This window comes from Thermothelomyces thermophilus, chromosome 5 (assembly GCF_000226095.1).
Source record: "Thermothelomyces thermophilus ATCC 42464 chromosome 5, complete sequence".
NCBI lineage: Eukaryota > Fungi > Ascomycota > Sordariomycetes > Sordariales > Chaetomiaceae > Thermothelomyces > Thermothelomyces thermophilus.
This window is the reverse complement of record NC_016476.1, coordinates 2204107-2229221: the sequence shown is the minus strand read 5'-3', so window position 1 is coordinate 2229221 and position 25115 is coordinate 2204107. Positions and strand designations below refer to the sequence as shown.

The 25115-nt window shown below is 57.5% G+C and overlaps 7 protein-coding genes across 7 annotated transcripts; 4 read left to right on the top strand and 3 right to left on the bottom strand.

The window, feature by feature from the left end:
* Nucleotides 1-1856: 1856 nt before the first annotated feature.
* MYCTH_2308559 (uncharacterized protein) lies at nucleotides 1857-3094 on the bottom strand (the record flags this gene model as incomplete). The annotated part of the gene is made up of 1 exon (XM_003665102.1): nucleotides 1857-3094. Exon 1 carries the CDS (start codon nucleotides 3065-3067, stop codon nucleotides 1859-1861), a length of 1209 nt encoding a protein of 402 aa, XP_003665150.1. The 5' UTR covers nucleotides 3068-3094.
* A 4476-nt stretch (nucleotides 3095-7570) lies between these two features.
* Nucleotides 7571-9904, top strand: MYCTH_2308558 (uncharacterized protein). Its single transcript, XM_003665101.1, has 2 exons — nucleotides 7571-8266; nucleotides 8334-9904. The coding sequence occupies exons 1-2, from the start codon at nucleotides 7682-7684 to the stop codon at nucleotides 9834-9836; spliced, it is 2088 nt and encodes a 695-aa protein (XP_003665149.1). The 5' UTR covers nucleotides 7571-7681; the 3' UTR covers nucleotides 9837-9904.
* A 694-nt stretch (nucleotides 9905-10598) lies between these two features.
* MYCTH_2308554 (uncharacterized protein) lies at nucleotides 10599-12840 on the top strand. The gene is made up of 3 exons (XM_003665100.1): nucleotides 10599-10775; nucleotides 10862-11180; nucleotides 11284-12840. Exons 2-3 carry the CDS (start codon nucleotides 10918-10920, stop codon nucleotides 12731-12733), a joined length of 1713 nt encoding a protein of 570 aa, XP_003665148.1. The 5' UTR covers nucleotides 10599-10775; nucleotides 10862-10917; the 3' UTR covers nucleotides 12734-12840.
* A 1642-nt stretch (nucleotides 12841-14482) lies between these two features.
* MYCTH_2308551 (uncharacterized protein) lies at nucleotides 14483-16158 on the bottom strand. The gene has a single exon (XM_003665099.1). It carries the CDS (start codon nucleotides 15886-15888, stop codon nucleotides 14788-14790), a length of 1101 nt encoding a protein of 366 aa, XP_003665147.1. The 5' UTR covers nucleotides 15889-16158; the 3' UTR covers nucleotides 14483-14787.
* Nucleotides 16159-16555: 397 nt separating this feature from the next.
* Nucleotides 16556-20737, top strand: MYCTH_2308549 (uncharacterized protein). The gene is made up of 3 exons (XM_003665098.1): nucleotides 16556-16648; nucleotides 16710-20388; nucleotides 20457-20737. The coding sequence occupies exons 1-3, from the start codon at nucleotides 16622-16624 to the stop codon at nucleotides 20606-20608; spliced, it is 3858 nt and encodes a 1285-aa protein (XP_003665146.1). The 5' UTR covers nucleotides 16556-16621; the 3' UTR covers nucleotides 20609-20737.
* Nucleotides 20681-22346, bottom strand: MYCTH_2308548 (uncharacterized protein). Its single transcript, XM_003665097.1, has one exon. It carries the CDS (start codon nucleotides 22147-22149, stop codon nucleotides 20866-20868), a length of 1284 nt encoding a protein of 427 aa, XP_003665145.1. The 5' UTR covers nucleotides 22150-22346; the 3' UTR covers nucleotides 20681-20865.
* Nucleotides 22347-22523: 177 nt separating this feature from the next.
* Nucleotides 22524-24962, top strand: MYCTH_2308546 (uncharacterized protein). Its single transcript, XM_003665096.1, has 4 exons — nucleotides 22524-23353; nucleotides 23407-24073; nucleotides 24140-24627; nucleotides 24692-24962. The coding sequence occupies exons 1-4, from the start codon at nucleotides 22805-22807 to the stop codon at nucleotides 24896-24898; spliced, it is 1911 nt and encodes a 636-aa protein (XP_003665144.1). The 5' UTR covers nucleotides 22524-22804; the 3' UTR covers nucleotides 24899-24962.
* Nucleotides 24963-25115: the final 153 nt, after the last annotated feature.

Below are 25115 nucleotides of genomic sequence, written 5' to 3'. Positions count from 1 at the left end.
TAACGTGTGCCGCGATGCTACCGGGTGCTCCGCATGCTCGACCGTTTTGTGCTCACCGTCCATCCCCGGGGGAGGGGGAGGGAGCTGCAGCCTGCAGGATTAGGTATGCAATCCGTAGATTTGTAACTATGTATGTATGTATGTACATACATACTCGGTACATACATATACGCTAGCATAAGTGCAATGCCGTTCTCCGCTTCTCGGTTCAAGCGGGGGAGAGGAGTTGTACTCGGTAATCCGTACCAACTCAACCAAGTACTTTGCAATATGCTATGCTCCCATCAAGATGAGCTCAAGGTCGGAGACAGCGGGCGCAGGAGGGAGATGAAACCCCTCTCGTCACCGTGGGCCGGCGGGTGATCGACGCGGCGGCAGATACAACGACGTCACCTTGCATGTTCTAGCCTCTCCCACAAGAAAACTCCGCGGCCCGGCGGGATCGGCCACGGAACCGCGCGCTTCGGGGCTGCAATTGCCGGTCTACTCCCGGAGTCGCGGCTTGCCTGTGTGCTGGTTGCGTGTTGGAATGATTGGTGCACGAACCGTTTCATTTCGCATTTCACAACTAAGGAAAATGAGATATCACCGAAACATATGCTTAGCCGACTCCAGTAGGTTATCGACCATCTGCCATCATCATCATCATCATTATCATCATCGTCATATCATCATGAGAATGAATCAGATCAGACCAGACCTAGTGTATCATCATCATGCACCTCCCAAGCACCAAACCCGTCAAACTCCCAGAAACAACAACCCGAGATAGAGCCCCCCAATCCCCATTTCCTAACGCCAATTGCAGGAGAATCCGAGCAAGTTGTATGACTGTAAGCGCGAGAGCGTATGTGTGTGAAGAGGGCGTGAAGGAAACCGGAAATGGCCCAGCCTAGACAGAACCAACGGAGCCAACGCACCATCCAATACTGGACAGAGAGAGAAGCAGCGGAAAGGATTGTGAAGCCGAGAAGGGGCTCCCCAACCCCCAAGTCGGCTCCGATCCGTTGCTCCGATCGGCAGATGAAGAAAATGCATGAAGGCAGAAGAGGAAGGCGGGTCGACAGAATCGAACGAGGGAGGGAAAAAGGGGCTCCCCAACCCGATCTCCCCGTCTCGATCGATCTGCGCCCCTGCCGTCCTTGTAAAGAAACCCGATGACTGGTGTCAAAATGGGGCCCGTCGGTTCTATTAGGATGGACAGGCCGGTCCTCGCGATGATGAATCCGTTGGCTTTGGCCGGCACAATGGCGAGGCAGGCGAGCACGCGCTAGAGAAACTTCCCGTTGTCATCTTGGACGACCGACTCCGAGGAGCATTGCCGGCGGCGATGCTCGGCTCCGGACTCTCCCCCTCATCCAAGCTAGAAGGGGAGCAGCGGGAGGTGCGTGTCGGTCACTCGGCGACGACTAAGGTAGACCGACGGGGTCGAGTCGAGTAGAGAGAAAGGACCAACACAAGAAAGGAAAGAAGAAAATAAAAACCATCTGTGATTGCTGCTGCACTGTTGTGGTGTCGTGTTGATGTTGATGCCGCGCAAGACCGGATAATCCCGTGTAAGAAAAGAAACCTCTCACTCGGCGCGGGACCTGTTCAAACAAGTCTGCTCTCGCTTCCGGCGCAGCTGACTGCCGTGCAAGGACAAGGGGCACCGGCTTGATTGCGCAGACGACACACACAGGCGCGTAGAGAGAGAAAGTGTGCGCGAGAAAGAGTAATAACAGCGCGAGAGAAAAAAAAACCGGCGGGAAAAAAAGCGTTATATACTCCGACATGCCGACAGTTGATCATCAACTACTCGGACCAGAGGAGCGAATTGCCGGCGGCGCTGCTCTGTCCTTTTTGTTTTTTTGGCGGCTTACTTATGCTCCTTGCCACGCGGATAAGAGGCCGAGTGGTACAGAGCCTCGGTCGACGGGCTCTTGAACGGGTTCTGGTTCAGGAGGGCGACGTCGCCGGTGGCGTGGGGGCGGGCCTTTCCGAAGCCGGTGCCGGGCTGGAAGCCGAGGAACTGCTTCCCGGCCAGCAGCTGCCAGACCATCCAGTAGACATCCTCCAGGCACGGGTCGCACGTCTCGCGCCAGATCGGGGCCGCCGGGCCGTAGTAGCGCGGCTCCGTGCCGCCGGACCAGTCGAACCTGACGGGCATCGCCCGCTGCACCTGCGGATAGGGGAGGCCCTCGTACCTGCCCGGCTTGGCGCCCTTGTTGCGGTACGCCCGCTTGCGCTCCTCGCGCCACCTGACGCGCTCCTCGAGCGGCGGGACCACCCAGCCGCCCTGCGCGACGTGCGTGCCGTAGCGGTCCTCGACGCGCGGGCCCGTGAACTCGTTGACCACCCTGCCGCTGTCGGGGATGGCGACCACGCGGACGGCGTAGATGAAGGACTCTTTTCTGCGCTTGGCGAAGGCCGGTTCCTTCATGAACGCGAACGTGCGGCCGAGCTCCTCGCGTTTGGCGTACGCGACCCGGTCGTACTCCTGCCGGTGGCGGTGAAGGTCGGCCGCGCTGACGGCCGGGGTGGCGTGCGCGGGGATGAGCGCGTCAAAGGGGTCGACCCCCTCTGCTAGGTAGATGGGGCCTTCGTCCTCGTACGTCTCGTCGATCGGGTCGGTTGGGTCGGTCGGCTCGGGCGGCGGAGGGTCCCCAGACTCGAGCCTGCCGGAAGCGGGGAGTGGCTGGCTACGAGGAATGCCGGTAGTGCGAGGGGTGCTGGGGCCGGCAGCAGAGGCGGGCGACGCGTCGGCCGTGGCTTGCTGCCCGAGCGCGAGACTGCCAATGTTGGGCAGAGGAGTCCGCTTCTTGGGGGACTGGGCAGAGTCGGAGGAGACGATGACCGGAGCAGCGGGATGATGGATGCCGCTAGCTTGGGCTTGGGGAGCGACGGCCGTGGCCTTGCCCTTGCCCTTGTCGGCGGAAGAGGTAGGGCTCTGCAGCGAGGACGGGGTGACGGGGGCGGCATACTCCCGGTGCTCGACCTTCGGCCGAGGCTGGCCGGCAACCTGGCCCGGGATGGGGAGCGCCCGGGCAGGGATCGGGTTGCGGGGAGCGGGCGGTGGGACGACCATGGGCGTGATGGCGGGAGCCTTTTCGTCGTGGAGTGGCAGCCAGACGAAGGCCGGGCTGATGCCGCATTCCTCGAGCAACTTCTCGTCGGCGCCAGAGATCCGCTTGATCTGGATCTCGAAGAAGAACTGGCGGAGGCCCCTCTGGTCGTTCAGCCAGTCGCCAAAGAACATCGACTTGTTCCACTGATGAGAGAGATCGAGAATCAGGTTAGCGCGCTCTTCATGTTTTGAGAAGCAAGGCCGGTCAACGGCGATGTGCAGCTAGGTTGGTCGATGGAACACATACCGTAGCTCTCGGATCCCACTCCTTGACGCCGTGGGTAACCTTCATGACCATTTCGGCCACTTTGTCGCTCATGCGCCGGTCCGCAGCGCTCATGCCACCGTAGGCGGCGGCAGCTTCTTCCTTTTTGACGGGATCGTCGGGGTTCCCGGCGATCCTGAGGGCAAAGGAATTCGCAGTCAGCAATCGTACTGTTATTCTTCTTGGGAGTTCTTTTCTCTTTTCCTTCTCGTTGTTTCTCGCCCGCCTCGTTGCCCGCTCACTTCTGCTGGTTGAGAGGGGGGATGGAATTGTATACTATACTTGTATACTTACCAGTCGAGGTGAAGAATCTTTCGATTCTTCGTCTTGTCGTAGTCCAGGAGGTCCTGGAACTTCTTGTGCATCAAGGCCACCACCTGGTCGTGGTGGTGGCTGAGGAACCAAGCGTTGGTGTCCTCCATCTTCTCTCGGTCGCTGTAGAGGCTCGACACCTCCGGGAGGGTCGAGCGGCCAGAAGTCGGCGAGGAGGCCGACGGGAGGGGAGAGTCCGGCGAGTCGCGCGCCGGCGGCAAGGGAAAAAGCCCCGAGGCTGGGGCAGGCGAAGAAGTCGTCGAGGAGGGCTGCTCCTCGCTGCTGGTGGGTGCTGGTGGTGCAAAACAAAGTCAGCTTTTCTCGGTGTTTTGCGAGCGTGAGAAAGAGAGAAAGAGAGAATGGAAAAAGCAATTTCGCAGAAAAACACAACGGGGATTTATGATAATCTTGTGGGCAGACGCGGGTCCAGGGCTGGCCGATGTGCTTCGCGTGAGTGGCCGCCTTCCCCATGCCGTGAAGTGACTGTCGAGCCGCGATTCTTCAGCCGCAAGTGGTGGTGAGCACAGATGTTAAGCCGCAAGCACCGTCGCCCCCCGGGGCAGGGAAGAGGGGGGAGGTGAGTCGCAGTGGCCTCGTCAGCCACAGTGTTCTCCAACCGCATGCTGTTGCTGGCACCCGTGAGGTTGTTTCCAACTTCACTTGCTTCACGAAGCCACACCAGCAATCCACTCGATGGCCTCTTGGGACTCGGAATCTCTTGAGCCCATCGGGGATTTCCCCATGGCACACCCACTGGACTCATGGCACAAAACTTACCGAACCCCGGAGGGGGACGCAGGGTCGGAGAGTCAGCACCGTGGTGCTGCTCCATCTCTCTAGCGATTCTACTGTTAGCTCACTGTCCTGCTAACGATCAAAGTTGACTGGGGACGGAAGAGGGGGCAGAGATAAAACGGGAAGAAGTGGTGAAGTAATGAGTTGCGCCTGTCCGACCAGAAAACGAAGGTGTCCGCGAACAAAAAGACCAGCTTCACGCCAGACTTGATGTACGCTGACCTCTCGCTAAGCCTAAGCCTAAGCCCCCCGGTCGCTGTCGCCCGCCGACCGGCCACCGATCAGCTATTAGGGTCGACCGTCTTGGTGTTTCGCACCGCCGAGAGCGCGCCGAGGCCAAAGGGGACCCGCGCGGGCCTAAGATGGATGCCCGCGTGGTATTAGAAGATAGAATGGTTAGAGATGATGTACTTACTCTTCCTTGTCGCTAGTTTTTGTAAAAAGAACAAAACAAAAAAAAGGCGGGTGGGCGAGAAAACAAGCAAGCCAGCGATGAGGTTGGCGATAGTTAGCAGAAGAAAGAACACGGAAATCAGCAAGCGGTGCGAAGATATATATACCAGACGCCGCACGGTCCAAGCGCCTCTGCTTCTGGCCCGGCCCGAGAAAACGCGTTCATAATGTTCGAGTTCTTTCCTATCCGGCTGGTCACTACCGCGTTACCACGTAGTTCGGACGGAGGTTATCCCCAGAGCTCTCTCGCTTAACTGCTTGACACTCTTTCGTCTTCCTGAGCTGCGGGCAGCAATGCCTACGGACAGTTGCCCCTGAGGGATAAAAGAGTGCGTTGTCCATGTTGATCATTCTCACTCTTCATGCTTCACATCTGACACACCGAGAGTAGAACAAGTGCGAATCACGGATCACCAAAATTAAAATTGATACGGGCATTAGCGCTCCACCACTTCTCTGATGGTGGCTCGTCAAGCCAGCTAATTCTGTTGTTGTTGTGTTTGTATACTCTTTGCTGAAAGCGCTTTGTTTTCTTTCGAGGACAGAGGGAAGAGACAGGTAGAATATAGCAGCGACTATGCGAAGGAAACACAACTTGGGGAAGGTAATGAAACAGTAGGCTGATTGTCATCGCGATTCAGCAATCATCGTTGCTGAAGGACTGGAGAAACTCCGGACAAATTTGTTGGTTGATATGCGAGCAGGCAGGTACACTTATCCTTCCAAAGATCGAAAGGACCAGCAAATTCAGTCCGGCTTGGACCGAGTGTCCATCGGCAATGACATGTTTCCCACGCCCAAGAAGACAACCATGACGTTACAACTTTGTGAATTTAGAAGATATATTTGAGTTCTGATCAGAGAAAGTCCGGATATCGAGGAGGAACAAAAGAAAAGGAATTGGCCCGAGAAAACGATTACAGTGAAAGAGGCTTCTGGTTCGGTCGAAACGTTCAAGAGCTACATGCGAACAGAGCGTGGAAGTGACTCGAGCTGCCTTGCAGTCTAGCAGTCCTTTAAATATGCACGTAGGGAGCTGTTCACTGGGGGGGTTCTCACCGTCAGCTGTAATATTTCTTTCCTTCTTTTACAGCATATCGACAGAACTAGCTCGGTTGAGGTTGAAGTTAAGTTGGAGGATGTTGATGCGGCTGAAGTGGGCTGATTAGCGCGTAGCCTTATACTAGCTGGTCCGTGCCGCAGCCCAATTTTTACCGCTCCCGCAGCGGGTTTCTCCGGATAGCGGCCCCGCCGGGCTGTTCCAGCCATGGGGCCTTCCACGTCCTCTCCAGTTCCTCCTCCCGTTCAGCGCAGCTTCCCTGGTACCCGACTTATGATACTACGCAGTGCTGCACGTCATCTCGGTCACTGCCACTACTATAGTGAACGACAAGGGGATCACATAGAGTGACCGTGGTTACATCGCTGCGAAAGCATACGCGCCTAGCGCCTCGATCGCTGAGCATTTTTTCTGGAACCTGATAGTCATTTGAAAGGACGGTGAATTTGTGACGAGCTGTTGAATAGCTGTTTGGCCCGTCCTTCCAGGGTGTTGAAGGGGGATTGAAAACAAGACACCTATTGCACTACGCATTCTTTTCAATCTTGGTTGCTGCATGTTGCTTCTATCACAATACCCCTCAAGCACTGCCGCACCGTGACTTGCTCAAGTATAGAGAGGACCTGAAAGGAAGCGCACAAATGTGAGCTCCAAATTTGATGCCCAACTCAGCATGCCAGGCGAATGAATCTCTTCCGCTTACCATCCACGTCAGCCCCGGCTCAAATTAGATTTGGTGTACGTCGTGGTACAGAAGCATAATAAATAAGAAAATAAGTAAATAAATGAATAAATAAATAGAAACAAGGGTTCATCCGCCTTAGCTTTGCACAGAAAGTTTAAACTGGACTGTTAACAAGTCAAGGTCTGGCGCGGCCGCGATCTAGATTTAGAGAAGGCGAAACCTCGACGCCAAGGATATGTCGCCCAGCAGGAGGGCTTGGCAACCGCTAACTCTGGGCATCCCACCCTCCCGACCAACCAGCCCTGCGCTGCCACACAGATGGCCCCGCCGTGATCCAGCACCTGCGGAAAAGTTAAAAAAAGTCGCGAGAATGTGGGACCGCCTTTCGTTCCTTATCCCCTTCCTCCCTCCCTCCGTCCTCTTTCCTCCCCTTGTTCCCCAGCCCATCCGGTCCAACACGCACCGCCTTCGTCAATCTTCCCCAAGGGCCGTCCCCTTCTTTACTGTTCACCCCTCTTCCTGTCGATCGGGCTTTCCATCGCATCTCCATCGCGGCCTCTCTGTCAAGTTTCCAAAAGGCCCACCCCGTCGCCTGCGCCCGTCGCCTCGTCATCGCCTCTCTGCCCCCTGTCGCGCGGTCGAAGTTGCGTCGTCGTCGCAACCGAGTTCCCGGGCTTGCCTCGCTGCTCTCGTCAACCAACTTCCCGTTTTTTTTCCATCGATTAGAGGTCACGTTTTTGTGCGCTACCGCATACTCTGCGAGCTTTGCCGCCCCCCGATAGCCCAGGAATCATCTTTGAACCCTGAGCTCCTCCGACGTGCGATTGGAGGCTTGAGGCAGCCTCTTTACCGTCTTTGTTCTCGCACAAAACGCTTGTCTTGGCTCGACACCCGTCCTCCTATCGAACGGCGCGGTCATCCCCCGGAGACAGCAAGAGGAATCAAGAACATAACAGTAAAACAAACCATACCTGCTATCGCGATCACCTGTGGCTTTGACTAGTCATGGCGAGTCCGTTGCAGTTTGCCTACCGGACCCAGAAGGCCATCGGCGTCTTCGATGCGGCGCCTGTCTACGAAGCGCTTCCTGGGTTCGCCAAGCCCGAAGGGAACCTCCGGTGCTGTGTCTACTCACCCTGCGGCCGCTACTTCGCATACGCCTCTAACGAGGGTGTCGTTGTCGTCGATGCCTCGGTTGGCCATGTGTTGACCTCACTCCCCATTGCCAACGTATACGAGCTCGGCTTTTCTCCCCGAGGTACTTACCTGAGCACCTGGGAGCGCCCTTCCAAGGACGAAAATGGCGACGCCACCAAGAACCTCAAGATCTGGCGCACCATTGAGGACGTTGCCGAGGGCGCCGAGCGGCAGCCACTTGGCAAGTTCGTCCAAAAGTCACAGTCGGGCTGGAACCTCCAATACACGGCCGATGAGAAATACTGCGCCCGCATGGTCACCAACGAGGTGCAGTTCTACAGCAGCAGCGACCTGTCGACCGTCTGGAACAAGCTGCGAGTTGAGGGCGTGGCTGATTTTGCCATCGCCCCCGGTCTCAACCACAACGTCGCAGTCTTTATTCCGGAGCGCAAGGCAAGTTCCCCCCTTCTCCCTCCCTTCGTTCGGGTCTTCCTATACCAAGGTGCTAACCCCTCGACAGGGCCAACCCGCTGCCGTCAGGGTCTACAACGTGCCCTTGTTCAACAGTCCGATTTCGCAGAAGACTTTCTTCAAGGGCGACAAAGTACAGCTCAAGTGGAATGCTCTAGGCACGAGCCTGATTGTGCTGGCACAAACAGACGTGGACAAGTCGAACAAGAGCTACTACGGCGAGACGACCATGTATCTGCTGAGCGCCAACGGGGCGTTCGACGCCCGCATCACTCTGGACAAGGATGGGCCGATCCACGACGTTGCCTGGTCCCCCAATTCGACCGAGTTTGGTGTAATCTACGGTTTCATGCCCGCCAAGACGACCATCTTCAACCATCGCGGCGTGGCCATACACTCCTTCCCCATTGGTCCCCGCAACACCATCATCTTCTCGCCCACCGGCCGTTTTGTCTTGGTCGCCGGGTTTGGCAACTTGGCTGGCCAGATCGACGTCTACGACTTGGAGAAGGATTACCGCAAGATTTGCACCATTGAGAGCGGCAACCCCAGCGTTTGTGCCTGGAGTCCTGACAGCCGTTACATCATGACGGCGACGACATCCCCGCGTCTGCGCGTGGATAATGGCATCAAGTTGTGGCATGTCAGCGGCGCCATCATGTACAATGAGGACATGGTCGAGCTGTACAACGTCATGTGGCGCCCCCTTCCCGCCAGCAGCCTCCCCGGGGGGGACCCCTTACACCCGGTGCCGACCCCGCACGCCTCGGCCGTGGCGTATCTCGGAACGGTCAAGACTCCGTCCAAACCCGTGGGCGCTTACCGGCCACCAGGCGCTCGCGGCGCCATGACTCCTCTGCACTTCAAGCGCGAAGACGAGGGTGGTGCGGCCCACACGGTCAGCAACGGCACGCCCTCTATCGGCCCCAACGGATTTGGCCGGCCGCGGCACCTGGTTCCGGGAGCTGAGCCGGCGAGTCGGCCGCCCGTTCCCGGTGCGGTGCCTGCCGATGAGGGCAACGCGTCCAAGACCGGGTCCAAGAAGAAGAAGCGGAACAAGAAGGCAAAGGAAGGAGATGCTGCGAATGCTGCGGCTGCGGGTGGGACCGCTACCGAGGGCGGTTTGGCGCCCTCCCCTCGCGAGTACGGCAACGCCTCGGGCAACGAGGGTCGCAGCCCTGACCGGCGCGGTCACCACTCCCGCAGCCGCTCGCGTCAGAACAACGGCAACCGCAACAGCAGCCGCCCGGCTAGCCGCCCGGCTCCAGCGGCAGCTCAAGGCGGATCGCCAGTTCCGCCTGCTGTTGGCGGTGATGCCAACGGTGCCGACGCTGCTGGTGCTGCTGCCTCCGCCGCGCCGGCTGCGGCGGCGGCGGCGGCGGCGAACCCCAACGCCAAGAAGATCCGAGCTCTGCAGAAGAAGATCCGCGCGATCGAGGATCTCGAAATGAGGCTCGCAGGCGGTGAGAAGCTGGAGGACACGCAGATCAAGAAGATCAACACCAAGAAACAAGTGCTAGCGGAGCTGGCGGCGCTGGGAGAGCATCCTTAGGCTGTGTGTCGTTGCTCTTGTTAACGAGCGACGTGAATGGATCCTGGAAGGGTAAAGTATCGCAGGGCGTGAAAACCCTCGGTTGCTTGGCTCTTCCCAGCGGACTCTGCCGAGCCATTATTGTTGCCGGTGTTGATCACTCGTTTGCGGTGTGCTTTTTGCAGACCTGACCGGCATCCTGTGGTTGGGAACTAGGACCAACCGGTCCCAGAGTAGAGGAAGGATGGTTGCTGTTTTTGAAGGAAAGGAGGGAAAGCGTCGTGACGTTTACTGTGGACGGCTCTCGTGCCTGCGGTAGGCTTGGTGATTGCGGCGTCCCAAGCGAAGAGTCGTTCTGTGGCTGAAGCATCCTGGACAAGAATGCTAAGGAGTAGAAGAATAATAAGATCACATCAAATTGATGTGAATGCCCTCTTGTCTCCCTGGCATGCGAGATCCTTCTCTGGTGCGGTCTGAAGAACCAAAGACGGGTATGACAACCTCAAGTTTCGTCAGCTGCCATTGTGACATACGTGCCGGGGTTTCCATATCCGTCCCGTTACACTCGTTCCCTAATTATTCTCTCTTGGTTACTTAGGCCCAGCCCCTCCCCTATTTAGATCCTCTTAAAACCCTTGGAACGTCGCAAGCATTTGGGTACATTTCGGAAGTTTGAAACCAAAAAAAGTAGCGTGTCTCTGGTGTCTAAACCGCCAAACAGTGATGGAGAGTTCTACTCGGTCATCAACCGCGGTGTGATTCCTTACCTTTCATGTCAGGAAAGTCCCATCCTGATTGGCCCAACATTATCTCCCAGGCCCCTCTCTTGTCAATCATCTTTGACTTGCGGGTTCCTCGCCAGAACTAATATCATAAATAACGCGGGAAGGACGGTAAACAAGCAAGACGCGACCGTCTGATTGTTTGTTTTCATACTTCTGATCCGCCGGGTTGCCTCAGGTGCGTCGACGTCGAACCTCGACAGATGGTGTTGTTTTCTTCCAATCCATCGTCGCGAGGTTTAATTAATACTAATTAATCAGTAGATATCTGGCACTAAATACCTCGATCAAAGCAAGATGTCGTCAGACATTTGCGTTGAATGATGGGCGACTCGGTTGGGTTTAGGAAGTCGCTCGCCTCTTTGTCCGCGCCCTATCAGAGCGGCAGCGATTGGGCACGCGTCCGCGAGGATGCCATCGCTCTGCCACTGGCCGCGGGCAGGAAGGGTGTCAAAGGGCCGCGATCGCTCGTTGCCATGTGCTGCCGCGTGTTGGCGGATAACTTGGGCGCTGTGTCTAAGAGTTCGATCGAGCATCTCCCGGATCATCTGCTGTGGAAACTGTGGAAGACCTTGGGCCCACGGTGAGTCGGGGTGGACTGCAAGAACGTGTCTGGTGACTACCCTCCCGTCACTCAGTGACACATCAGTTTCCGCTCTTTTGTGACTGACACGTCGGGATTCTAGAAATAGGTCTCTGCACGCATGGAAAATTCTTTCCTGCGTCTTGCTGGAAGGAAGCCAGCAGCGTTGCGTTTCCGAGGGCGGGATGAAGAGGGATCAATCTCCGATGCCTATGGCTCTGTTCCGCTACCGTCAGGAGATCATTGATCCACCCTGCGACCTGGCCGTTTATGTCTCTCCGCTAGCCAGGCTTGAGAAGGGCAGTCTCGCATACCTCTGCCTCGACAACGTCGCTCGTTTCCAGACGCATGAACTCATCCCTCTCGCTACGTTACAACCACTAGCCGTGCTAGAGATCATCGAACGAGATGACGCGGACAGCAAGATTAGCGATGCGCTTATCCGGGGATGGAGCGAGGCCGGAAAGGATCCATTCTCGCGACTGCGCGTCCTGAAGATCGCCTCAAAGACGCACCGAATATCGGAGAGTGGGCTCCAGTACCTATTGGAACTTCCGTGCTTGGAGATAATCGATATAACGGCACTTCCAACGACGAAATTACGTCTGTCTCGCAGGATGAAAGACAGCTTAGACACCAGTGGTTGGAGAGTGGCCAGGCCAAGGGGCTCACTCTTTGTATCATACGCGGACGCATTCCTTGACGGACGGATGGCCGTGCATCCCGCCGGTGTTGAGGCCTTGAAGATGGTTTTCGAAGATGACAGACACCCGGTGATCTGGGTTGACAATGCCCGGGCCGCGGTATACAAACAATGGGAGAGAGGTGCCGGAAGAGGGACCGGGGAGTGGAAGGGCCAGCCAGTACGAACATCATACGGCGACGAGTCCTATGATGGGCCTGATCCCGCGTCTGACTGCGGGCAACCTCGACCGGCCGATTTCAGCGACGTGCAATACCTCGACGACGGCTGGCGGGCTGTGCTGCAAGGGTTTCGCTCTTCAACAACAAAAGATACCCAGGAGCATTCTAGCACGCGCGATGAGGAGAGACTCGACGATCAAATCTTTTGGTTCCTCGCGCTTATGGACCAGAGCAGATACGACGGCAGCAATGCGGTTCGAGGGTGCGCATCAGGCGTGACCTTACCGTTGGAGCGGTTGGTGTGTCTCAGGTTGCGCAACCCGTGCAATACCGCGGAGCAGACCAGACTGCTCTTGAACTCGGAACGTCTCATCTTCTCCCGACGCCGGATGCATGCAGTGTTAGGCTCACGGAGCGAGGTCGCACGGTGCCAACTAGAATTGGAGGACGGGCAGTCTTGCGATCTCTCACCCTCGGGGGCCTCTCGAACCGATGACAGAAGGCAGGGGGGTTTGGAACCACGTAAACGGCAGAATTCGGAGGCGGAGCGACTAAGCAACCCTCTGCCTACATGGGCACCCGGTCCGGATGGCAGGAGGGAAAAGGGCTTGCAACCGCGTAAGCGCCTGAAGAAACCGTTGTTTGAAATCCTAAACCCGTTCATGGAGCCGCAGGTCCGGCCAGGATGAACTCGCGGCATTGTTTTCTTTCTCATAAGCATATCATTGAGTAGATTCATCACTTATCAGCTACATGGGACCCCGAAGGGGACATGGTTGGCGCGGAGTCCAACGGTGCAGACACGAAGCAGGTCAAGGCATGGATGAATGTCTCGAGCGAAAAATTTCTCTGCTCCCCGAGAGTGCAGCGAGCTGCCGGAGACAGAGGGTAAGTGCAAGATATTAGTCTATCCTCCAGTTTCCCCTCCAGAATGCCATGGCGTACGACTCGAACCGGAGTGAATATGAAGGAAGAGGTTTTATGAATGATGGGGAGAAAAGAAGGAAACGCCAACGGGGAGACGAAACTCGAGAATATTTAAGCAGCTTGAGGAGGGTGGGGCAGCCTGCACCAATCAGACGTAGCCTACGGAGCACACCGATTAACAAAGGCACAGGTAATTGCAAGTACCGGATTACATACATACCAAGTATGTGTACTAGATACCGGTTTTTGCGGCCCATGAATTCAATTGAAGGATAGAAATTGTTGTGGTCCTAGTTCACAATCGGTCCTAAAGAGTCTAAACCAAGAACTTATTTGTATGTTGGGAGCTGTCTGCCTGCAGCTCCAGTGACATTGGCCGTTGCAGGAACACGGCGATGGGCTCAATACCTGGACCTTGCATTCAATGGTTAGCCAATCATAGCTTTGGGATATCGGGCCCGTGAGTCAACAGGCCCGCAAAGTGGGATGCCTGCGTCGAATAGAGGGGTCAGTTGTTCTGCGTCGCGGGAGCTCAGAGCTATCCAGTTTGAACAGGTAGCTGCTCCTGTGCTGTCAGTGAGGTACGGCGAGCTGTGTTGTGTGTCCCAACGTCTCGAGTCTTCTCGCAAAAGCCTTATCGCATTCGCCAAGTCTTCGCACCAGTTTCAGCACCCTTGCCACAGCTCGCGCCTTCCTCAATACATACGATCATACCCCGCGTTTTGTAGCCCCTCGGTCGTCAGCACTCAGCACTTAACACCGAACGATCGCGGCGATGGCAGGCGGTATTCCAGGAGGAAACTCCCGCGGTCGCGGTGGCAAATTCAAGAAACCCACGCGCGGAGGTCAGTCGCGCCTACCCGTACACAACCTATATATTGATGCTGACAGCATTCCAGGCGGCAAGCACTTCTCGCGTGATCTTCGACCGGTCGATGCCGATGGCAATGAAATCAGCATGTGGGCTCTGGATGCCCAGGCACAACGGCCCGAGGATGATGATGATGATGATGAGGGAAGCTCAGAGGAGGAGTCCTCCGAAGAGGAGTCCGACGATGGGGCCGGTCCATCTACCCAAAGCCAACCCGTCACCCAGCTGAGCCGGGAGGAGCGGAGGAGGGAGAAGAAGGCTCGCAAGGAGGCTGCAATTGCCAAGGCCAGGAAGACGGTCGAGGTTGGCGACCTGCCGCCGAGTGAGTCGGAAGAGGAAGAGGACGACGTGATGCCTGCCAATCCGAACCACACGCGCCAGGCCCGCAACCAGACCAAGATCTCGAGCGTTGACGAGGCCGCCGAGGGCGTGGAGAAACTGCGGGTAGCGCCCAGCAGGCGCGAGCGCGAGGCGATGGAGGCTGCGGCCGCCAAGGAGCGGTATCGCAAGCTGCATGAGGCGGGCAAGACGGAGCAGGCGAAGGAGGATCTGGCTCGCCTGAAGATTATCCGGGAGAAACGGGAGGCCGAGGCGGCCCGGAAGCAGGTACGGCTTCGGACATGGCCATGCACCATCGTGATAGCAACAACTGACCCCGCATCCAGGCCGAGAGGGAGGAGAAGGAAGCCCAGATCAAGGCGAAGCGGGCGGAGCTTGAGGCGAGGGAAGCCAAGAGGCGCGAGGCAGCTCTTGGCCTCAAGAAAGGTGGCGGCAAGAAGAAATGATATCTGTCTGTCTTTTGGGATAGGTATCCAAGTTGATTTCCAGGATCGTTTTGTCTATTCCTGTGTTCCTCGGTGATGCGGCCATTGAAACCAATCCAAAGTCTAATAGGGTCCATACAACTACCCTCGTACAAATACACATGCAATAGCACAGGGACCTTTATGGCATCCCTGCTAGCCCATCTGTACCAACCGCCTCCTTCCAGAGCCCGTCGAAATCCACCCCGTTGGACTTGAACATGTCCCGAATCTTCTGCGCTGCCGCGACCTGCTTCTCCGGCGTGAAGCCGCCGGGCTGCGTGGTCTCGAACTGGATCATCTCCACCCACCTAAAGAACAGATCCTCCTTCCCAAGCTTGGCGAGGGCGTCCCGGAAAGCCATCACCTGGCGCCGCCTCTCTTCCTGCTCCGCACTCGCGCCGTTGCCCAGGTCCACAGTCACCCAGCCGAACTTGGCATGGTGCAGCAGCACCACCGTGCCGAACGCCTCGAGCGAGATCTCGCCCTTATCCGCCAGCCGCGTCGCATCCACCATGCCCTTCCAGTCCAGATCCCACGCCCCGTCCATGGTCAGGTACCCCGTCTTCTGCTGCATGAACATGGGCGCCGTCGCCGCCCTGACGCGCGCCATGATCGCCTCCCTTCCCTCGCGCGCCTCCTTCGAGTCGGGATCGAACAGGTCCACCCCTTTCTCCCTCAGCACGCCGTCCCAGCCGTCCCTGCTGCGCCGCACGTACACCTCCCTCCCGCGGAACCCGACCGCCCACCGCCAGGCGATGGGACTGCCCCGGCCGGTGGAGCCGACGAAGAACTCGTACGGCCACGGCCAGACGAAGACGGCCAGGACGAAGTCCAGCAGGAAGGTGGCGGCGCGCCGGACGACGACGCGCACCAGCTCGCCGTACGCCAGGTCGGCCGCGCGCACCGTCGTCTCGTTGGCCTGCCCGAGCGTCGACAGCAGCAGCGCGAGGTACCACGGCCCCACGCTGGCGACGCGCCAGGCGAAGAGCGCGATCACGGCCAGGTTGATCGCGATGGGCACCAGGAAGAGGTTGCGCTTGAAGGACGCCGGCCGCGGGTCGACGTGCGCGATGTAGACGTGGCCCGGCGGGAGGGTCGCGGCGAAGGGCTGGAGGGCCGCAGGGGCCGGTTTGAAGGGGTGCGGTGGTGCGGATGGGGTGCCGTTGCTGTTCTTGCTGTTGCTTGATTTGACAGAGGAAGAGAGGAGGGCTTTGCCTCTGGATGTTTTTGATGGTGGCATGGCGATGATGTAATGTACCAAGTACTTGATTGATGTTGTTTTTTGACGCTGGAAATTGTTTGAAAAGTTTCGACGAGCGTGACAATTTCTTGCGCTTGTGATCGGGTGATTGGCGGATGATGGATCTTGAATATTATAAATACTAGAATATAATGATTTGAAGTGCAATTTGGGCCGGGTTGAACTGTAGGGAAAGGTGCTGATGCAGAAGAGTCGTTTGGAGTGAGCTTCGTCTACAGTGACGATGGTTAATTATGTGTTAAGCTTCAGCGGCGTGCTGACACGAGTTGCGAAAAGGGGAAAGATTCTGAGCGCCACCCTAACCCTTGATCGCTGTCGCCAAGTTATCGGCCAACGTGTACGGAGTACCTTGTATATATACATACCAAAAGTGTATATTACTATATATCTCATCTCGGAAATATCCAGCTCCTTTCAAACAACACCCTGGGGCTTGCTCTGTAGTTCGATGACCGTGGTACGCACATTGTGTCTTATTTCCGACTTCGTCGCCATGGTATACAGCTTAAGCATTCCCACCATCCGTAGGTATGGTACCTACCTAAAGTGCCTAGAGTACCTCGGTATGTAAATGTGGGGCCAATACACCCCTGCGAATGCGCCAGGGACAATCACTGGCCGAATTTTTGGTGTTTGAAGACGAGCGACAGCCTAAGGAAAGTTGCTCGCCCATTCTTTCCCCGGAGAGCGCCATGCCCCCCCAGACTCAACGATGATGCGACGTGGACTATGGCAGCAAGTACGTGCCAGATCTCTGTTATTATGGCGGATTGGAGCGAAAAACTAATGTTCTTGTGCAGAAGCAGAGGCAACCCTCTGCGTGCTTGCTCTGCCGCTTCAGCTACAGCCATGGGCCCTATGCTCGCACCGCGCCTCTCCCGCCTTCGAATTACAATGATAGGGTGATTGACGACAAACCAATCTCGGCGGCTCCATCACCCGCTCTTGCACGTTTGACGAGATGCTACTCCGTGGCAGCGGATACGAGGAAGACCGGTGGGCTCGCCAACGCGGCAAGCCCTCGGAGACCGGTTGGGTTAAAGCCGTTGTCAGCCTTGAGTGATGGGAATGACGGGAACATTTCCCAGAGGTTCTTCACGACGAGCGGCTTGCCCAGCTGGGCAACGCTGCCGGTACAACCGGCCACAAGCAACGACGGCTTACTGCCGCACGAACGCGCCGCACGGGAAAGGGCCATGAGTCGAGTAAAGCCAGCTCCAGCCCCGCCAGCCGAGACCACGAACCCTATTCCTAATAATGATGGACTACTGCCCCACGAGCGAGTCGCAAGAGAAAAGGCTTTGGGTCGGACACGGCCGCCTCCTCCCCAGCCCTCAGCAGCGGAGGATGCTCGCCCCGCCACAGGTAACAACAAGCTGCTTCCTCATGAACGAGCTGCAAGGCAAAGGGTCACGGGCCGGGCGCGGCCACCTCCGTCACAGCGCGCTTCAAAGGATGACGCGAGGTCGGCTGCTAGCAGTAGCTCGCCCCTTCCACAGAATCGAGCCGCCAGGGAGAAGGCTGTGGGCCGCACGCAGTCACCTAGAACCCAACCGACAGGCGATGTACCACTGGCCAGTGTCAGCAAAGATAGCCCGCGAGAAACAAGTATCGGTGAGGGCGGCCAACAGCATCAGGAAAAACCACTGCCGTCACAAACTCGATCCGCTCCAGCACCTAGGAACTCTGGGATATCTTGGGCATCCGCCGCACCGTCATGGTCGGCGCCGGCTCTACAGCCTGCTGCGGGTGATTCGGGTGCGGGACAATCGACACGACCAGCAGACTCCATGGCGTATCTACTTCCACACGAACGGGCAGCGAGAGACAGGGCCACGTCTGCTCGCAAGCAGGGAGAGTCGCCAAACTCACCGCCGCAACCTGAGCATCCGACACCGCCTAGCAGCCCCATTCCCGAAGATAAGATGTCACAAGAGTACCTTGCTCTCCAAAGTCGTCGGCGGCGGCCGTTTGGGGGTACGGGCGCGCCTAAGGATGCCCGAGAAAGTGAAGACTCCGATCCTTTCGTACCCACCACGCAAGAGCCGCGCAGCAGGATGCCTCGTTATGACCTTCCTCGGCCTAGCAGTCTGACGCAGACCCCGGCAGACCAGGATGACTGGAAGAAGTTGACTCGAAGGGAACGCAATCTGCCCCCGGGTCTTAACATGGCACTTCCCTCCTCAGCACTCAATCCCGCCTCCAACGGACTGGGCAAAGATTCGCAAAGAAGTGCTTCGAACTCTGCTGCGGACCCGTTCAGCTCGCTGCAACAAACTGCTCCTAGCCAGTCTACGCAACCGAAGACCAGTCTCGATTCAGGATTTGACCAATTCAATGTTCTGGAAACAAAATCTGAGGAGCTGAGTAAGTCGCAGAAGAAAAGAAAAGCAACGGAGAACAGTGATACTTGGGCTTGGGCCGAGGAGTATACGGAGGAAGCAAGGCAAGCAAAGGCCCAGCGTATCGCGCGCGAGCTGCGTCAGGAAACAGAACAGGTCTCGGAGGAAACCAGTCCGAATACCGCAACGCCTACTGCTCGTGTCGAACGGGATGACCGACATGGACGAGCCGATAAGCAGGGTCGCGAGGACGGATCGGAGCGACGGGAGAAGCCGAAGAAGCCCAAGAATCGACGAAGGCAGGAAGAAGAAGAAGATGATGATTGGGATGAAGACTACTATGAGCAAAGGCGTCGGAAGAAGGCCGAAAAGGCAGAGAGGGAAAGGCAGAGGAAGGCTGCCCTTGAGGCGGCCGGCCCGACGCCCATCTTCCTCCCCGAGTTCATCAGCGTCTCTAACTTGGCCATTGCCCTGGGCCAGAAAGTCGACGTTTTTGTGAGGCAGTTGGAGGAGCTCGGCTTTGAGGAAGTGAGCAAGGACAACATCCTTACGGGCGAGACGGCTGCCTTGGTGGCGCAGGAATACGGCTTCGAGCCCACCGTTGATTCCGGTGAAGACGAAGACCTCAAGCCTGCTCCTGCTCCAGAGGACCCCTCCTCGTTGCCGCTCCGGCCGCCCGTCGTCACCATCATGGGACATGTCGATCATGGCAAGACCACACTGCTGGACTACCTGCGCAAGTCGTCCATCGTGTCTCAGGAGCACGGTGGCATCACGCAGCACATTGGTGCCTTCTCAGTAACCTTGTCCTCTGGAAAGCAGATCACGTTCCTTGACACCCCCGGCCATGCCGCCTTCCTGTCGATGCGCCAACGTGGCGCCAACGTGACTGACATGGTCGTTCTAGTCGTTGCTGCCGACGACAGCGTCATGCCTCAAACTCTTGAAGCCTTGAAGCACGCCCGCGCCGCGAAAGTGCCTATCATCGTCGCCATCAACAAGATAGACAAGCCCGAAGCCAACATCGACCGGGTGAAATCAGATCTTGCCGCCAATGGCGTTGAGATCGAGGACTACGGCGGCGATGTTCAAGTCGTCTGCGTCAGCGGCAAGACTGGCCAGGGCATGGAAGACTTGGAAGAGAACATTATCTTGCTCTCGGAGATGCTCGACATCCGCGCCGATCCAGGTGGCATGGCCGAGGGCTGGGTGCTCGAATCGACCATCAAGCCAATTGGGCGCGTCGCCACCGTTCTCATCAAGCGTGGCACGCTCCGCCCCGGCGATTTCATTGTCGCTGGGCGCGTCCACGCCAAGGTCCGCTCTCTCCGCAATGAAGCTGGCGTTGAAGTTCGCGAGGCACCTCCTGGCACGGCGGTCGAAGTTCTCGGCTGGAAAGAGCCCCCAGACGCAGGTGATCAGGTCCTCCAGGCCCCTGACGAGGCCAAAGCGAAAGCGGCAGTTCGTTACCGTCAGGAACTCAAGGAGCGCTCCGAGGTTATTGCGCAAATGGCGCAACAAGAAGCCGACCGCCGCGAGCGGGAGCGCGAGCGAGAGCGCGAAAAAGCCCTTGCCGAGGCTGCTGACCCCCGCAAGAACAAACGACAACAGGCGACACCTGCCGAGGCCCTCGACAAAGATGAACAAGACCCAGCCGACAAGACTCAGTACGTCACTTTTATCGTCAAGGGCGACGTGCACGGCTCAGTAGAAGCCGTCACGGCGGCGCTGCTGGAGCAGGGCAATAACGAGATCCGCGCAAAGGTGTTGGTCTCGGGACCCGGGCAGATCACCGAGTCGGACGTTGAGCACGCAGCCATATCCAAGAGCACTATCGTCAACTTTAACAATACCATCCCGAACCACATCAAGCGGATGGCTCACGATGCTGGCGTCAAGATTCTCGACCACAACGTCATTTACCATCTGATCGAGGAGGTGAAACAGCGGCTTGCGGATGCGTTGCCGCCGCTGATCATCAAGAAGGTGGTTGGTGAAGCAGATGTGCTACAGGTGTTCCCAATCAACATTAAGAGAAGGATATACAAGAATATTGCCGGGTGTAGAATTGGGAATGGCTATGTCAAGAAGGGCAGCAAAGCTAGGGTGATCAGAAACGGGGAACAGATCTTTGAGGGTAAGCCCAAGTCCTTGACGGAACCGGCGCCGTTGTCGAGGCCAAGATTGACTGACATTTTGAAACAGGTGTCATTGAGACGCTCAAGCACGTCAAAAAGGATGTGACGGAAATGAGGAAAGGCAGTGAATGCGGCATGTCGTTTGCCGATTGGGACGAGCTTAAGGAGGGTGACCGCATCCAGATTATTGAAGAGACTACGGAGAAGCGGAAGCTGTAGGATTGGGGGTGTATGTCTTGGAACTGTACAAGTACTGTAGATACTTTTTTTGGACGACGAGGGGAGGATAGATCTAGGGCACCATTACATTCATGCCTGGGGAATGATTTAGACGGCGTAGACGGCTGGACCGGGGAGGGAAAAAAAAACAAACTGCTCCTGTACAATATCCTGTGTAATATGTACTTTATCGACTTCTCCCCACCAACACCTGGAGAGGAGCTGTCCTTCACAGATGTCAGCCAATCTACGCTGGCTCACCATCTTGACGGCGCAGATACCCCGCCAGACGAAAAGTTCCTGGTTGTCGTCGTGATGCGCGCCCTCTCCTTTTCCAGCTTGACGAGGCCTATTCGGTCTGTCACGGGCGTGGCATTGATGATGTTGTCAAACTCGTCATTATCCGACCCGTTGTCCGAGTCCGGCTCGGCGTCTGAGTCCGGCTTGTATTGTTGCGGTGGCCGCGGCACCGTCTGGAGAGACTTCTTCTCGTCCGGTTCGGGGTTGGCGAACGGCTTGGAAGCGAGGATCTTGCGCCGGATGGCTTCCATCTCGGCATCGTCGTCCTCTTCTTCGCTCTCGGAGGGGAGGGCGAAGCGGTCCTTTTCTCCAGTCTGCGCACTTTGCGTCTTGGGTGGTGGTTTGGTGCCGAGATAGATTCCATCTACGCTCTCGTCATCAGCACCATCGCCTTTCCCACCGTCTCCGCCTTCGTCGTCTTCATCTTCATCCCCAGAGCCCTCTTCATCTTCGTCCTCGTCATCCGAGTCGACCGGCATCCTCCTGTTGACGTTCCCGCCAGCCCAAAGGTCATCTGGACCTCCCTCTTCCCGGCTCTCGATGTATTCCCGATCCAACCGGTCCATCCATTCCTGCTCCACCTGTTTCACCCCGGCCTCGTCCTCGCAGGCGGCGTACTTCTTCAGCAGGCTCGAGTTGATCTCCAGGAACGCGGAGCCGTACGAGAAGGGCGCCAGGACCTGCTCGGCCCAGTCCGGGTGGCCACAGATGGCAAAGGCGGCGGCCAGGGCCTCGACGCAGTTCAGCCGCCAGGGCTTGCCGTAGTTGACCGTGTTGGCGGCGACCAGGTACGGCAGCAGGCGCTCGCACCGGCCGCCCACCTTGCCCCACTGGACCTCCTTCGTGCGCGCCCACGAGCACTCGACCACGGCGGCGCCGTACTGGTCCAGCAGGGGCCGGTCGGCGGGCGAGAGCGTGCGCTTGCCGTTGGGCGTGATGACGACGCCCGAGTGCCGCTGGCCCAGGTGCAGCTCGCGCATCAGGCCCAGCTTCATGAGCCGCTTGCCCGAGCACCGCTTGGGGTCGCAGTGGCCCAGGTCCCAGCAGGCGGCCTTGAAGACGGGTCGGGAGGAGGTGGTGGAAGAGGAGGAGGAGGAGCCATTGTTGTTGGCCGAGGCGCTGCCGTCGCCCTGCTTTTCGGATTCGATGATCTGGCGGGCGCTTCGAGGGCAGCCACCGCCGCCGCCGCGGCCGTGGTGTTTGCCGCGCGATGAGAAGTTATCCTTCTTGTGGCGAACCATGACAGGCGGCGGTGCTGGTGGATTGGGTGTTGTAAGTAATGTTTGGATGATTTGGGATGGGAGATACACCCGACCAGTCGAGCCTTGGGAATTTTTTTTTTCCTTTTTTGAAAGGTCGATTAAAGTAGTTCCTGGTTCACGGTCCGTTAATTTGTTGTAAAAAGTGACCCTTTCATATGGACTCGAGCGCAGATTACTCTTGCCCCACGAGAAGCTAACCTCGAAATGGTGGGGTTCACCGTTTTCACTGCAAGCAGCACGGAGAGTACCTCCGTATGCGCAGAGTGAAGTGCTGGACCCCGCCCCCCACTTACGCAAACCGCTTGCGTTCGTTGCTCTCGCGAGCCCCACACAAGCAACCCGGCAGGGATCTACGGCGGCTCCCCTGGGATTAGTTATTCAGGCAACGGGGCTCTCTCCCTCTTGTGTTGCATCAACCGCAACGATCCGATCGACAAAGAGCCCAAGCTCCGACGGAGTGCCACGACAGTTACGTGCGCGCAGTCCTGTGAGCTTATGTGGTGGTATGTATAATCTCCGAATGTCGGCAGCGACTTGACAGCTTGGCTTCTCGCATTCGCTAGCACTCGACACGGGCCATCGTGCTTCGCGAGACGGAGCGCGAAGGGAGCGGCATACCCAGTCTTTCATCGGAATGGAGGCTGCTTCGGCGCGGTACGCCGCTAGAGATCGTTGGGGGGACATGGGCGGTGCTCCGGCACAGTCACAGCTCCAGCGGTTCATCCAGGCCGCTTGCAGCCCCGAGAACTACGAACCGAACCTCGCGCTGAACCTCGAGATCGCCGACCTCATCAATGCCAAGAAGGGTTCGGCCCCGCGCGAGGCCGCCGTCGCGATCGTCAACTACATCAACCACCGCAACCCCAATGTCTCTTTGCTCGCCCTCAACCTGCTCGACATCTGCGTCAAGAACTGCGGCTACCCCTTCCACCTGCAAATCAGCACCAAGGAGTTTCTCAACGAGCTGGTGCGCCGCTTCCCCGAACGGCCCCCGGTCCGCCCCTCGCGCGTCCAGCTCAAGATCCTCGAGGCCATTGAAGAATGGCGCCGCACAATATGCGAGACGAGCCGGTACAAGGAGGACCTGGGCTTCATCCGAGACATGCACCGCCTGCTCAGTTACAAGGGCTACACCTTCCCGGAGATTAGGAGAGAGGATGCTGCGGTGCTGAATCCCAGCGATGTAGGTGGCGGTGCTCGACCCGGTTGCCGCGCATCGTGCTGACCATTGTGCAGAACCTGAAATCTGCCGAGGAGATGGAGGAGGAGGAGCGCGAGGCGCAGTCGGCGAAGCTGCAAGAGCTCATCCGGAGAGGCACGCCCGAGGACCTGCGGCAAGCAAACCAGTTGATGAAAGTGATGGCCGGGTATGACACCAGGTCAAAGGTTGACTACCGCGCCAAGGCTGCCGAGGAGGTCGCAAAGATTCAGCAGAAAGCTAGGTTACTAGAGGAGAGGCTAGAGGCCTTCAAGCCCGGCGACAAGATCGTGGACGGTGATGTCTTCTCGGAGCTCGCGTCAGCTCTCGCGAGCGCCCAGCCCAAGATCCAGAAGATGTGCGAGGAAGAGTCGGACGATCATGAAGCGGTCGCCAAGCTGCTCGAGATCAACGACAGCATACACCGAACAGTGGAGCGGTACAAGTTGCTCAAGAAGGGCGATATCCAGGGAGCGCAGCAGCTGGCTAAGGGCGCCCCGACCTCGACAAGCAGCGGAAAGAGTGCGGCAAATGAGCTTTCCTTGATTGATTTTGACGAGGGGGATGCGAACGGCGGCGCAGCTGCTTCCCAAGCGACCCAGAAACCGACCGGGGTCGAGGACGACCTGCTCGGGCTGTCAATCAATGACACGAGTAGTTATGGCCAAGCAGGCGGAATTGCCCTGGGCTTCGGTGCCAATACTAGTATGCTGTCCACCTCGCAGTCATTTCCTTTTCTTCGTGTGCCATAGCTAACGGCTTCTTTTATAGATGTTCCTGGCCCGGCCTTGCTCTCGTCGGTCACACAAGGAAACAGCGCGAGGGGGCAACTTCCGACATCCTCACCGTCGCCTGTTCCCTTTTCAAACTACTCCTCCTTCACTTCCGCACCAGGATCCCAGTCGGGCACCCCTCACCCACCCCAGAGGTCGGCCTTTTCGCCACCAAGCCAGTCTACGGCGACGACAGATCCGTTTGCGGCCCTCTCGTCGCTGTCCCCTCAGCCACCATCCGCTCCTGCTCCGACGGCCGCCGCAGCGAACGACGATGACGAATGGAACTTCTCCTCAGCGCTGCCTCCAGAGACGCCACAGGCACCGAAAGAACATACGGCGGTGGTCAGCAACACGAGCTTGAAGCTCGACATGATCGCGAACCGGACCGTCGACACCGACCCGTCGATCAGCCTGCTGTTTGCATTTACAAACAATACGGCACAGCAGGTTACGGAGCTTCATTTTCAGTTGGCAGTGACAAAGGTACGCGCGCCACTTTGAAATCCCCGCGTGATCACCACGCTCCCGAGCTAACAGATCACAACAGGGCTACGAGTTGTTGCTGGACCCGCAGAGCGGGAGGACACTGGCACCTAAACAAAGCCGAGGCATCACGCAGTCCATCAAAGTGCGCCATGCCGGCAACCCATTTCAAAAGGTCGAGTCCATCAAGCTCAGGTGGCGGGTGTCATACAAGGTTGGGGGTGAGCTGAAGCAGGAGATGGGAGAGATTCCAGAGTTTACTGTCGCATAGGAGCCGGTGGTTCTAAACGAAATCGCCAAAGTGAAGTACCTAGAGTGTATGTCATTCGATAGCGTTTTGCACCATGTGAGAGCGGGGAACGTGGTATATCTTGTCATCCCGGCCAAGTTCAGAGCAGTTCAAAAAGCTGGGGGGAGACGAAGGGAGAGGGTGACTCTTCCAGACCACTGGTACTGATTGAAGCTGAAGTGCATTTTTTTTTTTTTTT

What these genes read in the sequence shown, in the direction of transcription:
- MYCTH_2308558 (XM_003665101.1), top strand. Translation starts at nt 7,682, where the DNA reads ATGGCGAGTCCGTTGCAGTTTGCCTACCGGACCCAGAAGGCCATCGGC. An exon ending in TCTTTATTCCGGAGCGCAAG is followed by an intron (nt 8,267 to 8,333) that starts GCAAGTTCCCCC and finishes ACCCCTCGACAG; the next exon opens with GGCCAACCCGCTGCCGTCAG.
- MYCTH_2308548 (XM_003665097.1), bottom strand. Translation starts at nt 22,149, where the DNA reads ATGGTTCGCCACAAGAAGGATAACTTCTCATCGCGCGGCAAACACCAC.
- MYCTH_2308554 (XM_003665100.1), top strand. Translation starts at nt 10,918, where the DNA reads ATGATGGGCGACTCGGTTGGGTTTAGGAAGTCGCTCGCCTCTTTGTCC. An exon ending in TGGAAGACCTTGGGCCCACG is followed by an intron (nt 11,181 to 11,283) that starts GTGAGTCGGGGT and finishes TCGGGATTCTAG; the next exon opens with AAATAGGTCTCTGCACGCAT.
- MYCTH_2308546 (XM_003665096.1), top strand. Translation starts at nt 22,805, where the DNA reads ATGGAGGCTGCTTCGGCGCGGTACGCCGCTAGAGATCGTTGGGGGGAC. An exon ending in CGGTGCTGAATCCCAGCGAT is followed by an intron (nt 23,354 to 23,406) that starts GTAGGTGGCGGT and finishes ACCATTGTGCAG; the next exon opens with AACCTGAAATCTGCCGAGGA. An exon ending in TTCAGTTGGCAGTGACAAAG is followed by an intron (nt 24,628 to 24,691) that starts GTACGCGCGCCA and finishes AGATCACAACAG; the next exon opens with GGCTACGAGTTGTTGCTGGA.
- MYCTH_2308549 (XM_003665098.1), top strand. Translation starts at nt 16,622, where the DNA reads ATGATGCGACGTGGACTATGGCAGCAA. An exon ending in GACGTGGACTATGGCAGCAA is followed by an intron (nt 16,649 to 16,709) that starts GTACGTGCCAGA and finishes GTTCTTGTGCAG; the next exon opens with AAGCAGAGGCAACCCTCTGC. An exon ending in CGGGGAACAGATCTTTGAGG is followed by an intron (nt 20,389 to 20,456) that starts GTAAGCCCAAGT and finishes ATTTTGAAACAG; the next exon opens with GTGTCATTGAGACGCTCAAG.
- MYCTH_2308551 (XM_003665099.1), bottom strand. Translation starts at nt 15,888, where the DNA reads ATGCCACCATCAAAAACATCCAGAGGCAAAGCCCTCCTCTCTTCCTCT.